At 45.9% G+C, this 15,022-nt stretch overlaps 1 protein-coding gene across 5 annotated transcripts in view; it reads left to right on the top strand.

Moving 5' to 3' along the window:
* BNC1 (basonuclin zinc finger protein 1) overlaps positions 1-15,022 on the top strand; it is a 143,422-nt gene that overhangs the window by 90,978 nt on the left and 37,422 nt on the right. For all 5 annotated transcript variants that reach the window (XM_069624991.1, XM_069624992.1, XM_069624989.1 and 2 more), the window contains 2 exons: positions 13,673-13,775; positions 13,884-14,119. In XM_069624991.1, coding sequence (XP_069481092.1) covers positions 13,673-13,775; positions 13,884-14,119 — 339 coding nt within the window. The remainder of the gene's footprint in view (positions 1-13,672; positions 13,776-13,883; positions 14,120-15,022) is intronic.

The raw sequence follows: 15,022 nt of genomic DNA, 5'->3' as shown, positions 1-15,022 counted from the left end.
CTTCACGTCCCTCAACTTCTCCTGGAGGTAAAGGCGATGCTCAGAAAGGGCGCCATCGAACTCGTCCCAAAGAGGCTTCGGGGCTCCGGAGTCTACTCGCGATACTTCCTCGTGAAGAAGAAGACGGGAGGATGGCGCCCCATCCTAGACCTGCGACGTCTGAACAAGTTCATCAAGGCGCAGAAGTTCCGGATGGTCACCCTCCAGCACGTCCTGGGTCAGCTGGAGGAAGGAGACTTCCTATCGTCCTTGGATTTGGAGGATGCCTACTTCCACATTCCCATCCTAAAGGGGCACCGAAAATTCCTCAGATTCGTGGTCCAAGGGCGTCATTACCAGTTCAAAGCCCTTCCCTTCGGACTACGGTCGGCACCCAGGGTATTCACCAAGTGCCTCGCACCGGTGGCGGCGCAGCTGCGCCGCGAGGGGATTCACGTCTACCCCTACCTGGACGACTGGCTCATCCGCGCCAAGACGAGGGAGCTCGCCGTGGTCCACACGGCAAGGACCGTCCAACTCCTCACAGACCTGGGATTCTCCGTGAACTACGCCAAATCCCACCTGGTGCCCGCGCAAGTCGCACTGTTTCTGGGAGCGAGGCTCGACACAGTGTCCCTTCTGGCCTCCCCGTCGGAGGAGAGGACCAGGACCATCTTGGGCAAGGTGCAACGGATGTTGGTGGCCGACGCGGCCAAGGTGAGGTCCATCAAGTCCCTCCTCGGGATGATGTCTTCCTGCATCTACCTCATTCCCATGTGCAGGCTCCGGATGCGCCCGTTGCAAGAATTCCTGGATGCGCGCTGGATCCAGACGACGGGCAGCTTCGAGGAAAGGATCAAGCTCGACGAGAGTTTCCGACGAGCGATACGGTGGTGGGGCACCCGCGCGCATCTGACGGCGGGCATGGACTTCCAGACCCCAGCCCACCAGGAGACTGTGACCACGGATGCCTCCCTGGAAGGGTGGGGAGCGCACACCGAAAATCTGCACGCAAGGGGACTCTGGCTCCCGACGGAGAAGTCCCTGCATATCAACGTCCTGGAGCTCCGTGCAGTGTTTTGGGCCCTCAGGTCCTTCCTTCCGTCCCTCAAGGGCAAGGTGGTGAGGATCTTCACCGACAACACCACCACCATGTTTTACATCAGGAAACAGGGCGGAACCAGGTCCCCAGCGCTGTCCAAGGAGGCGCAGGACCTGTGGCATTGGGCCGTCGCCCAAGGGATTTTTCTGGTGCCGTTTCATCTGGCAGGGATAAAAAACACCATTGCCGACTCACTCAGCAGGGAGCTGCGCTCGTGCCACGAGTGGGAACTACGGCAGGATCTGGTGGATCGCCTCTTCCGACGGTGGGGCACACCCCAGATCGACCTGTTCGCGACGGCAACGAACACCAAGTGCCGGAGGTTCGCCAGCAGGTTTCCCCAGACGAGGAGCATGGGCGATGCTTTCTCGTTCCCCTGGGAGGGCCTGTTCCTCTACGCGTTCCCTCCCTTGCCTCTGCTAATCCGGCTCGTCAACCAGCTCAAGAGGTCACGGTGCAGGATGATCCTCGTCGCACCTGCGTGGCCGAGGCAGATATGGTTCCCGGACCTTCTGGACTTGTCAGCGTCCCCGCCGATCAAGCTGCCGGCGGACGCGGATCTACTCTCCAGGGAAGGAGGCGCCATCCTCCACCACGACCCGAAGTCGCTGAACTTGCAGGCCTGGCTCCTGCAGCGCTAGAGTTTGGAGGATACGACATACCGGCCGATTGCAGAGAGGTTCTTGCAAAGGCCAGGGCGACCTCGACTCTTAAATGCTACGGACACAAATGGAAGAGGTTCTCTGTCTGGTGCCACGCACAGAAGATTAACCCTCTACGGATTACGGCTCCCCAAGTACTGCCGTACCTGCTGACGCTGGCCAAAGCTGGTCTGGCACACGCGTCCATCAAGATTCATCTTGCTGCGATCTCCCGATACACCAGAACCACGGGGCGGACGTCCTTGTGGTCTCATCGTCTGGTGAAAGAGTTCATGAAGGGACTGTTCAGATCGTTCCCGCCGGTGAAGGCCCCGGCCCCGGCCCCGGCGTGGGAGCTCAACGTGGTGCTGACCAAGCTCATGGGACCTCCGTTCGAGCCTCTGCACTCGACCCCGTTGAAGTTTCTATCGTGGAAAACATCTTTTCTTGTGGCCATCACCTCCGCACGACGAGTGGGAGAGACCCAGGCCCTTTCCTGCAAGGCCCCGTACTTGACTTTCCACGACACGAGGGTAGTGCTCAGGACGCACCCCTCCTTCATGCCCAAGGTGCCGTCGGACTTCCATCTCAACGAACCCTTGGTGTTGCCTGTGTTCTTCCCGTCGCCTTCGTCGCCGGCTGAGAGGACTTTGCACCCGCTGGATGTGGCTAGAGCGCTGAAGTTCTACGTAGACCGCACGAAGTGTTTTCGGAAGACGTCACAACTCTTTGTGAACTTTGGACCTGTCAATCAGGGGAAGGCTCTCTCGAAGGCTTTCATTTCCAGATGGCTCTCCGGCTGTATCATGTACTGTCATCGGTTGGCAAACCGACCGCTGCCTGGCCGTCCGAGAGCCCATTCCACCAGAGCGATCGCAGCTACCACGGCGTTCCTATCTGGTGTGCCACTGCTGGACATATGCAGGGCTGCTACGTGGAGGTCGACGCACACCTTCACGAAATTCTACTGCGTCGACCGGGATTCCAGGGAGGAGTCCAGGGTCGGCCAAGCAGTGCTGCGCAACCTGTTCGCCTGAGGTGAGCCTGGTGAGGAGGTAAGATGCTTAATGTTGAGTTTATGTGATGCTTAATGTTGAGCCTTTGCCACCTCCCGTGGTTGTGCATGTGTGTACTGCTATGTATTCTTTATTCATGAGCATGTGAATCCATGCCAGACCCCATGCTGGAGAAGGAACAAGTTACTTACCTGTAACTGTTGTTCTCCAGCATGGGTCTGGCATGGATTCACATGCGAACCCTCCCGCCTACCCCTCTGCGGCTCTTCACTTGGTCATACTGCCACTTCACGTGCTTCCAAATCTGAAGATGGCTGCCAGAGGCGGTGCTTAGGTAGAGGGCAGTCATTGGCTGTGGTCAGTATGACGCAGAGACCAGTGATTGGTTATTACTACGAAAGACAGATCAGAAACGAAACTGATACTGGTTTTTTCTTTACCGAGGATTCCCAGCCTGACGACGGGGAATATTCATGAGCATGTGAATCCATGCCAGACCCATGCTGGAGAACAACAGTTACAGGTAAGTAACTTGTTCCTTAGAGTTAGGGCCAGTTAGGTATTGCACCATCCCCAGCGTTGTAGTAAACACAGGTTTTGAAACTATAACACTTGAGTCTGTGTCTCTCTTGATACCATGCCTGTCTCACAAATCTTAGAAGTTTGTAATCGGCTACTTACAGTCATAGCTACTTTTATTCTTTTTTGGGGACAGGATTGCCGGTGCCTCAATTTATAAACACTGATCTGGCGACCCATCAGCGATACGTGCGTCGCTATCGCGCCGCTTCTGCATGTCTCCCAGTGTTTTATGCCTGGAGGCTGAAAGGGCCCAGCCCTGCAGCCACCACCAGGCATGCTGGGATATGTAGTCCACGAGCGGCACGGGACGCACAGTTGCTCACTCCTCCAACTCTCACAGAAACAAAACAGTATGCCAGCAGATTCCCCTTGTCGCAAGGGATATCAGCTGGTATGTCTACTTTCTCTGGATCCAAGACACAAAGTGAGCTAACCCTCCCCTTTTATATTCATCGGCCCGTAGTGTATTTTGTGATAGAATCCCTAATTGTCTCCCTTCCTGGGATCAGTTATGCTCTGTAGTGCTCTTTTTCCCCTACCTCTATAAGAACTGGTTTCTGGTTTTGCCCAACAGGGGCATTGACATTGATTTCATTCGCTCTGGCACGCAACTAGGAAGGTCCAAATGTGTCCAGGGCATGCAGCACATCTTAAAACTCTCAACATCTATGACAGCAGCTGTGAAGCATTTTGTGTAGCTGTGCAGCTACAATCTCATTGTGACTTGGTGTTGCCTTTTACTGCATACGATCGGACCCATGGTTGCACAATTCACTGACTTCTACGTTGGAAATGTATTCAACTTTATCGTCGGCAGCATAATAGTATCTCTGCCTATTTGGCCCTTCATATGTGCTCTGGAATTTACACTGTGCAAAGCTTTTACCGTGGTTTATGGCCATATCATTACAAATGACTGTTACTGTGGCATGCTGGTACCTGTAGTTAAAGTTGCTTCCTTTGGGCATTGGCCCGCTAGATGGCGTCTTGGAATGACTGCACTTCTTGGGGAGTAACATGCCTATGGGACTACGCCTCGCACACCCACAGGGAGGCACATTAGGTAGCGGGCGGACCAACCCAATCCCAAGTGGCTACCACTATAGATTAGTATGGGAACATTGGGAATTTCTACCTATTTTGCCCATGCTTTGGTTAACTCCTTAGGAGGCAAATTTTAGCAGACTCAATAGCCTCATGTTGCTGGCTACTTCAAGGTTGTAGTTCTGGAGAAAAGGAAAATAAAGTCTGGTCTGTCATTGCAATGGAGAACATCGCAAGAATTAAACAATATTGCAATAGGAAAGGAAAAAATTTTCCACAAAATAAGGGCAAAGCGAGTATTTTAGGGGGGGAATATGAAGCCCTGAAGCGTCTGCTCTGGCAGATCCCAAAGTCATGGAGGCTCATTAGCAACATCCAGTTATTCTGTGAACCTCCTGGGCATAGCTCTTCAAACTACTGATCCACACGTTTTGTGATATGGCTTGATCTTTTGAGAATGTCATCAAAGGTAAAAAAGCATACTATTGTAAGACATGATTTAGTTTTAAAAATGTATGAAGCTCAAAGTTCATCAGAGAGCATCTTGGTTCAATTATGATTAACCATCTGTCGGGCCAATTAAGCAGACTGAAGCCTGAGAACGTCTTCTGGAGAACTGGCACTTTCAGACAGACAGATTTGTCTCTAGTTCTAGAAAATAACACGTGTCTTAAATCGATTGGGAGAAGCATAGAATAAGCCACTTGAGCCAAGTCACAAATGCCACAGCACCACCAAGTAACCATGGAAGTTCATCTCCGGTTCTAAGTGACATGAGCGAAGCATTGTGGGTATGCAAATTAGCCCAAATGCAAGCCTTTAGCTCCAGAAAAATGTACTCGTTTTACAGGGCAGTGCTATTGTCTACATGATATGATATGATAGTTTATTTATATAGCGCCTATACACAATGTGTTTCAAAGCGCTTTACAGATGGTTCTTAATGCTGCAGGCAACTGCGTACCGGTTTATCGGAAAACTGCATACCGATTGAGAGGGAATTTCAGAGTTTGCCTGTGAAATATAAAAGAAATTACCCCAATTCATGGTCGATGAAAGGACAATGGTGTTAGAAGTTGCAATTCGGCCTACAGAAGTAAACTACTTTGCTATTTTAAACGAACCTATTTGCCAGGAGAGTGACCCTCACCATGAACCTCTCTGTGCATTATTTCCAGTCACTTTACCGCAAACAAATCAGAGTGGTACATTTCACTGAACACCATAATACTGAAAAACACTGAAAATATTAAATATATACAGGGTAGTGGGGTAAGGGGTTAAAATGAGTCGGAATGGGGTTAGGGCAGTGTTATAAGGATAAATAAAAAGGGGATTTGGGGGGCAAGCTTAGTATTTTGCTTGCAATGAAATGTACCACTCTGAATGTTCCATTGGTAAAATTACGTATAACCAATCTGTTTTGTCACTGGCAGAATGTGTCTCTGCTGGAACATGAGCTCTTCCATTTGGAGAGTTAGCAAGATGCCCTGCTGCGTTTAAAATCTGTTTGAAGCGCAAGACCTGGTGCTTCAGTAGAGAATGATGGCTCACATTGCAACTCGTGATGCAGGAAAGTATGAATGCATCAGCAATTCTTATACAATTGTCTAATTGAAAAAAACATAATCAAACACGGAATTTGAAGTTGAAAGAAGCTATTATTTTTCAGAGCTTGGTATGCAAAAATAGTTCTGCATGGTATCCTTTGGTTTCCACGAAGCAAATTACTTCAATGCAATTTACTTCGTGGCAATTACTTCGAAAACACTTCAAAATGTACATATCTTTGTGGGATAAGGAGTAAAAGGGTGTGGGGAGGGATCTGGCAGAGGGTGTAAGTAAAAGGCAAAGAGGTCTGCGGGACCCCCTACAATAAAAACATTTCAAAGTGTTTTTTCGAAACAATTTCAACAAAGTAAATTGCATCGAAGTAATTTACTTTGTTGACATGACATGGAACTGTTCTGCATCTAGTTGAATTCCCAGGTTGCAGGCTTGCTACAGTGGGGTTGGAGAAGTACTGGGTAAATCATAGTGAAAGCCCAAGTGGGAGATTTAAAGCGTAGGTAAAGGCATTGCAAGAAAGTCTTGTGGGCAGCTACGTAAAGGGCTACAGATACGTCTAAAAGCAATATCCTGGCACATTCACAGTCTTAAAGTTCTTTCAAAAAATGATCAGTGGCATCTAAAAGACAAGAAAGCTAGATTAGTTGCCATTTGGCTATGCAGACTGCATAGCTCAATGCCAGGTCATTCAGAATGACGTAGTGAGAGTAATCAAAAGGAAGTCCAGGAGGAACCACATCACTGAAGATAGGAAATCGATCCATTGGCTGGCTGTGGCTGATCGCATTACCTTCAAATCAGTTTCAATCGTGCACCACTGCCCGTATGGCTCTGCTGCAGCGTGCTTAAAGGAGCATATAACTCCTTACGAACCAAGTCGATCTCTGAGATCTAAAGCACAGGGTTTAGTGAAAACAACCTTCGTAAAAATAAATAAATAAATAAATAAATGGATCGGGACGATCTTTCCCAATCAAAGCAGTAGCTGCATGGAACAAACTCCTGGCAGCTCTAAGACTAGAATCCAACTTCTTGACTTTCAAGAAGAAACTAAAAACTTTACTATTCACATAATAACCTAGACCTTTAACTTGACGTCTTCTCTCCAGTGTCGTCTTACCTGTTTGTCCTCGTCTTTATGTTCCGAGCCCTGATGCCTGCAGGCTCCGGCGTGCTACAAATAAATAAAATTAATAAAAAATAAAATCTTATAACTGGCTCTGCATTTGTTGCTGGCCACTGTCTCCATAGCTTGGCATTTCTGGGGAAGGTTAGATATTGAATAGAAGCTTACAGGGAATTCTGGATTTAGGGTGGGCTTCAGCACCTGTGGGGAGACGATTCTGTGTTTGGGGTGTTTTGGCAAGGCACCTCCTTTTCAAAGATGTGTTCGTTTTAATGGGAAATCCGGCGTAAGTGTTTTAGTAGGTTTTAGACTGAAGTGGTTCTGGAAGTAGCTGGGCAACATCCTTTCGCAGCAAAAAATAGGTCCCCAATTAAACATAAATGCTTCCTGAACCAGGGGAGTGGTAGAACTGGGAAATCAAAAGACATAATATCATATTGGTTTTACAGACTGTTAACTTAAAACCTGTTACGGATGAATGACATTCAGGTTTCACATGCTTTTTTTTCAAACCGTTGTTATTTCTATATCAAAAATAATTCGAAAGCAGTTTGGGTGGAAAGAGATGATATAATCCATCAAGCACCCGCATAATAAGATCAATTATTGCCATAAAATTTGGTGTGATTTTATAACCTGTGGGTCATGAGCAATATTCTTTCCTTTACCGCACACCCGATGAAGGGCTTGTTGCTGAACATACTGTTCATATTTGAATTGAGTACGAATTGACGAAATACAAATCTTGAAGAAGTTGGCAAGCCATTCGGAATCACTGGGAATCAAATAAATTGATATATTTGTATTTTGGGCCCTAAGTCAAATTCACATTAAGTAACATACTGCAGGACATAAAAACTGTTCTCGTTAGTCACCTATAAGCGGAAACTATTGCATTAGAGTGCAGATAGGGAGAAATGGCATATGAGGAGGGACACAGAGCTTGAAGGTGTGTTTGTTTATTTGTGCATGGTCATGCAAATCCATATGCCCATTCCTACCTCTCTCCCCTAAGCCCCTCTTCATGGTAACTCTTTCAGCTCTCTTTAATCAAACCTTCCCATCAAACTTTGCACTGAAAGTACCTGTCACAATTTTTCAAAGCCGTCTTCTGAGAAGTAATGCCTTATTTGGAGCTGTGAACCTGCTACTTGTGTAAAAATAGAAAATAAATGGCTTAACCAGGTCTGCCTTCTGCCACTCGATTTTAGAAGTACTCTTCAAGTCCTTGACTGAAGTCCTGTTAAAAACTTGGCAAATCCACCAGTTTTGACTTGTGTATAAGTATTGGGCATTGGCCAGGCACTGCTATTTGATGCACTGGTACTCGCACCATTTTGCAGCTGCTACTTTCAATGACCAGTTAATAACACTACGACAGTGCCTGCCAAGTGCCTTTCCCATGCCTTTCCCATGCCTTTCCCATGCCTAAACAAAAGCCCAAACAGTTGATATTGTCAAATGGTTGTTTTTTTTAGAAGACATTGTATACTCTCCCCTTAAATTGAGGGTGATAATCTGGCACCAACAGACAAAAATGAAAACTCTGTGCACCATGCAACTAGGTAAGTGTTGTTCTTCCGAAACCAACCTTTCCTAATTTTGAACTATTAGAGAAACAAAGTACTTGTGGAAGTGGGTATAGGGAGAGAAGGAAGGGCTGAATTAGTGGACGACCAAGCAACAAAATGCTTCTGTGCCTAGATATTCACAGGGTTTCAAAGTCAAATAAAATATATTTCTAACAGCAATCGAGTCTATGACAAAACTGTAAAATAAGAGTAAACACGTCATGCCATAAAAGATCAAATATTATGCATAACACCATGCATCTGTCAGCAAAGAAAGGCAACACTGCAAAAAAAGTCAACCCAATTAGTGGCCACGCCAAGGTAACAATGGAGTCCAAGGCATAAGAGGGAATAGAGATGGAAGAGAGAGGACTTAATGCCCCTTGGAAGGTTGAAAGGAGCGCTGGGGAAGGCGCTTCAGATTGTCTTCTGAACGTCCATGCCGGCCAGATGCATTGTTATTGCAAACACCACCACCAGTGCTAAAGACGCCTATTGGTGATTTTTGATGTCTGCTTCATGAAGCAGTCATTTCCAGCAATTCGATCTAACTTTTGAGTAGCTTGTGAATAGAAACAAAAAGTGAATGATTATATCCAAGTCTTGTAAGAAAGGTGTAACCACCTGCAGCGCCACAGTTGTACTCAAGGGGGAGGGTACCTTTTGAGGACATAAATATAGAGGACTTGCATATCTTGGTTAATTGTTAGGGCTGCTTGTCTGTGGTCTGAAGTGTGTCCTTATCCTTCATGTCCAAGTACTCCCCATTCACAAGATTCAGTGAATAATGTCAGGGAAGTCCCCTAAGGGGATCAGGCCCTAACCCGCAAAACTCTGCCTAATTTGCCAGTACCAATCCAAGTACTGATGTCTGGCTGATATCTCTTCTATCCACAGTGGATTTCATAGATTTTGGGTGAGTGGGAAGCCCAAGCTCTGATCAAAACGACTGGGATTTAGGGGTACGCTTTTCGGTCAGGCGGTTATGGCCTTGATCCTCATGTATTAGCAATTAAGAGGGGGCAAGGAAAAATATCAGAAAGGTCTTCAAGAAGACATTTTCTGTTTTCTGTAAAGTTGTTTACTTTGAAAAAACGAAAGTTCGCCCATGTGTAGGATACTTGGTGCTACCTAGGCATGGCATGCCTCAAATGATGGCGTAGTAGATTACCCACCAAATTTAGCAGTTGAAACGCCGGATCGCTTCAGATCAGCTGTCGAATTGAGGCTCAAGATCCTCTTCTCAATCTGGCATTTTCAGTACCCGGATTTAGAGGATTGTGCTTGCATTCCCACTTCTGGATACTAGCAAAGAGAATTTTGGAGAAGATCTTACTTGGGCGTCTGGGAGAGATTTTAGCCTGTAATTCGTTGTCGTCTTTTTCCCTCTTCTTGTAGGTTAGGATTATCTCATAGTTTTCGGGACTGGGCAATGGTGCCTCGAGTTGTGCCATAAACAAACAATGGTGAACCAAACAATGGGTTCACTTTTAAAGAGATCAGCTGGAAGGTAATATAGGACCGGGATCTGCCCAGATGGTTGGGTTTTTAGGCCCAATTGGACCTTGCTTTAGGAAAAACGGGGCAACTGAAATATCCCTCCATCCACATAGCTAGGGGTGGCTAGTCGGAACTGCAAAGGGCTCCCCTGCCCCCTTTAGACCCTCTAAGGGTCCATAGTTGGTGAGGACATGGGCTCTTGAAGTCTCCCTGGAGATATTGTGGCTTGCGTCGTGTTTCATAGCCCAGGTGACCAGGGACCTTTGCCAAAAATGTAATTTGCCTTTTTAATAGCAAATGTACTGTATTATAAAATGTCTCTTGTAATTTAATGTATTTTTTAGCTTGTATGTTCAGAATGCGGTCTGGAGAACTCCCAGACCACGTTAAGGTATTCCGAGGACATGACGATGGAGGTTAGGGGATCTAAAAATAGCACCTCACAAAACAGAACTATCACCTCTACTGATAGTATGTTTACTATTAGATTACCCTCCTACCACCAATATTAGCACTACTGCTTGGAGTACTCAGTTTAGTGATAGCTCTATTTGGTATTTGCCTCCATACCTACTTCTTCTGTATGTACTACTACTACTACTGCTAGCATTACTACTAATACCACGATAGTACCTCTACTAGAGCTACTACTAATAGCTGTTTTCTAATCTTTACTACTACAATTACTCCTAGCACTAATAATACTACACTGCTACCTATACAACTATTGTATCAATGGGCGTGTCTGTGAGGCAGCGGTGCTGTGGCTGCTTTGCTGTTTAGGGGGACAGAGGACACAATGAAAAAGAATGCCCTATTTTTGTGATGCCTCAGCAGTGCTGAAAGACCTTGAATTTCCACTACTGTGACTTCATAGCTGTGGGCGATATTGCCCAGATTGTACTGTTGACTCATGAAGTTACATAGGGCCTCATTACACGGAAGGCGGTAAGGGCCTCATTACACGGAAGGCGGTAATGGTTAACAGCCACCGTTAATGGTAACGGTGACCGTTAACCATTACCGCCTTACTACGAGGTCCCTTAGCGGGTTGGTGCTTTAACGCCTGCTTTTTGCAGGCGTTAAAAACCAACCCGCTAAGGGACCTCGGAGCTAATTACGGCACCGCAAAATTGCGGTGCCGTAATTAGCGCCTTCCCCATTCCCATAGAGCCCTATGGGGCAGAAATGGGAATGGGGAAGGGCAATGGCGGAAGGGGGATTTACCGCCCCTCCAACCTTGGAATGGGGCGGTAAATCCCCTTTCCGCCAAGGCGGTGCCGGTATTTTACCGGCATGAGCCATGGCGCTAATAGCGCCATGGCTCACCGCCTTCTGTGTAATGAGGCCCATAGAGGCCACTGGGATTATGGGGGGGGCGTGGCCCCCCTCTGACAACTGATGAAGGGTATGCTGCCATCCTCGACTGCATCATTCCATCTGTTTATTCATATGTAGTTGATATACACATGTATATGAGAATATATGACGACGGATTCCTTCAGTATGCTCCCCAGACAAACTGAAATATTTGACCTTAATGCTATTTATCCATCTGAGAGAAAATAAACTTGGGGAATTTCAATACTTGGGCGCGATTCCATTTTTTTTTGTTGCTATTGAGTAAATCAAGTGATGCCTCCGATGTGCACCTGCTGCCTTATACCCGATTCACAAAGCCTCAATATGGAGCAAATCCCCAGGTGTGCACCTGCTGCTTTATACCCGATTCACAAAGCCTCAATATGGAGCAAATCCCCAGGTGTGCACCTGCTGCTTTATACCCGATTCACAAAGCCTCAAACTGGAGCAAATCTCCAGGTGTGCACCTGCTGACTTATACCCGATTCACAAAGCCTCAATATGGAGCAAATCCCCAGGTGTGCACCTGCTGCTTTATACCCGATTCACAAAGCCTCAATATGGAGCAAATCCCCAGGTGTGCACCTGCTGCTTTATACCCGATTCACAAAGCCTCAAACTGGATCAAATCTCCAGGTGTGCACCTGCTGACTTATACCCGATTCACAAAGCCTCAATATGGAGCAAATCTCCAGGTGTGCACCTGCTGACTTATACCCGATTCACAAAGCCTCAATATGGAGCAAATCTCCAGGTGTGCACCTGCTGTCTTATACCCGATTCACAAAGCCTCAATATGGAGCAAATCCCCAGGTGTGCACCTGCTGCCTTATACAAAGCCTCAAACTGGAGCAAATCCCCAGGTGTGCACCTGCTGCCTTATACCCGATTCACAAAGCCTCAAACTGGAGCAAATCTCCAGGTGTGCACCTGCTGCCTTATACCCGATTCACAAAGCCTCAATATGGAGCAAATCTCCAGGTGTGCACCTGCTGCCTTATACCTAATTTACAGAGCCTCAAACTGGAGCAAATTTGGGGATGCCCGACTCATTCCTGACATGCTCATATGTGGCTCAAGGGCATCTCAGAGATGCTACGGACATCTCAATACTGCTCCAATTTTAGCTTTGTGAAGCACATGTAAGTTATCAGGTGCAAACTTAAGATGCTCACAGTCATCTCCTGATTTGCTCCAATGCAAATATTTTTGAATCCGGACATTTATTTTCTGTTGGATCAATTCACATGCCAACGTCTTTGCACGAGATCTTGATTAATGCACATTACATGTATCCTGGGAAACGTTTCCTGGCATAATTATGCTTGGGTGCATTTGGCTTAGTAGAAGGTGTGTTGTATTCTCTTTTGTAATTTGATGACCGAACAATTATTTCTTATCTGTAAAGTGAAACTCGGTGTACATAAATGACTGTTGTAAACTGACTTACAACGCGCTGATTTAGTCAAACGATACAAATCAACTACTAGTGTCTGTCTTTCGATTTGCCCGATATGCTCACGGGCTCAGTTTATAGAATTTCTTTATTAAATACACTTTTCTGTAACCTCAGTTAAGTGAGTATTCGCTTTTATGCTGCTAAAGTAAACGGAACGTGATCTAAAGAATACAAGTAGCATGGCTGGGGCAATAACTTTAGATGAATGGTAGTACACCCACCTGAGCTGCAAACATGTGAAAAAGCTGCCCAGAGGATCTCTGGTAAAGTATGGAGACAGTTGGCGCATCTGAGTGTCATTGAGCAAATATTTGCGGATCAAATTTGCACACAAACATCTTGGATATGCTCCAGGCATCCAGTGATTTGTTCTAGCTTAAGGCTTTGTGAATCGAGTAGACAGCAGCCGTTGGATGATGCTCAACCTCTTGATTTGCACTCTTGTAAATCTTCGTGAATCAGGGTGAACATGTTTTCATATAATAAGTAGGCCTCTCTTCTGTGTGGAAAAAAATCTATAGTTGCGGAAAGTATGAAACTTTTTGATCCTGTCTGCTTTACAAGTAGGGGTTCACAATGGATGAAGCATGTGGTATTGATTTGCTCATGCCCTGTGGGCTCCATTTTTTTTTCTCCCAGAATAAAAACCAAAAACCTGCTTATTGTGTTTGTCTAGACAGTAGTAACCAATTTCACTACATGTGTTTGTGTTCAATTACAGGTTATCCGATGCACTTTAGTCAACTGTAGCTGCCCAAGTTACAAGCCAGGAAAAATTAACAATCGGCAATGTGACCACTGCAGGCACGGATGGGTGGCACATGGTAATGTTTGCACGTTTTTCAATATTTGTATAAGTTTGGGTATTTTTCAGTGTTAGACTTTAGTCTTTTTTTCTGATATAATATGCTATTTATTTGTCTTATTTTCAGCCCTTAGCAAATTAAGGATCCCTCATCTATATCAACCCAGCCAAGTTGAGATTGTTCAGTCCAATGTAGTCTTTGATATCTGCAGTCTCATGCTCTATGGAACTCAAGCTATTCCCATCCGACTTAAGATCCTGTTAGACCGCCTTTTCAGTGTCCTGAAACAGGAAGAGGTGCTTCGGATCCTGCATGCACTGGACTGGACTCTCCAGGATTACATTCGCGGCTACGTACTTCAGGTAGTGTAACGCAGACATCTGAAATGTGGAAAACAGCTGGAAAGCATACAGATTGCCTACTATGCAAGGAAGATGTAAAGTCCCCGAGACCAGATCCGGGCTAATGAAATATTTTGGATAGGATAGATTGCCGTGCCTTCAGCGAGCCACAAATTGCCTTTTTATGTAAAGTAACATAATGATCTTACATTATGACATTGATCAATATTTAATGATCCCGATAATCTTGCATTTAAGTGTTAAGATTACAAATATGGAATCAATTACTGTGAAACTATCCCATGAAATATTTATGATGGTGCATTCTTCGGCATCTTAGAAACTCTTCCATGCAGAGTGAAGAATCTCCGTAGGCCATCAAATACATGTTCTGTCATAAAATATTTATTGTAGTTATTGGGAAAAGTTCAGCATCGCTAAAATATGAAAGAACTCCAACACTCAAGAGTAATTACAGCAGCGCAATGCGAGCACTGGCAAGCGATCAATGCAGGTTCATTTGTTCTCTCTGCTCCTCGGTGCTTGGAAGGTTTTTAAACCTGGCAGTATTACACTTGACTAAAATGACTAAAATGATCGTCTGCGTCTAGGTACAAGACTGCTCCACTGTATTTTTTTGCACTTCGGGGTCTCTATTTGCCTTCATGACGCTTATTTTTTTCAAGCAAAATATATGAATTGTCACTAAGAGATACCGATTGATTTTTAAAAAAAATCGTTGAATATTTTTCTAAAGCTTTTTCGCCATCAGCAAGGAATTACAAGCAAAGTCTTTGAAATGTGTGCATGAGGAGTGTGGGGAGGGCCTTTGCAAATGCACTCTTTTTTTGTGCGCGCTGTCCTGCAGGCATAACACCGCAACATCAGTGCTTAGAATGCATTGTACAATGTTAGTTGCACCTG

This window comes from Ambystoma mexicanum, chromosome 11 (assembly GCF_040938575.1).
Source record: "Ambystoma mexicanum isolate Mex_15411 chromosome 11, UKY_AmexF1_1, whole genome shotgun sequence".
In the NCBI taxonomy this organism is placed as follows: Eukaryota; Metazoa; Chordata; class Amphibia; order Caudata; family Ambystomatidae; genus Ambystoma; species Ambystoma mexicanum.
Note: the sequence above shows the minus strand (reverse complement) of the source record. Positions and strands in the feature narration are given on the sequence as shown.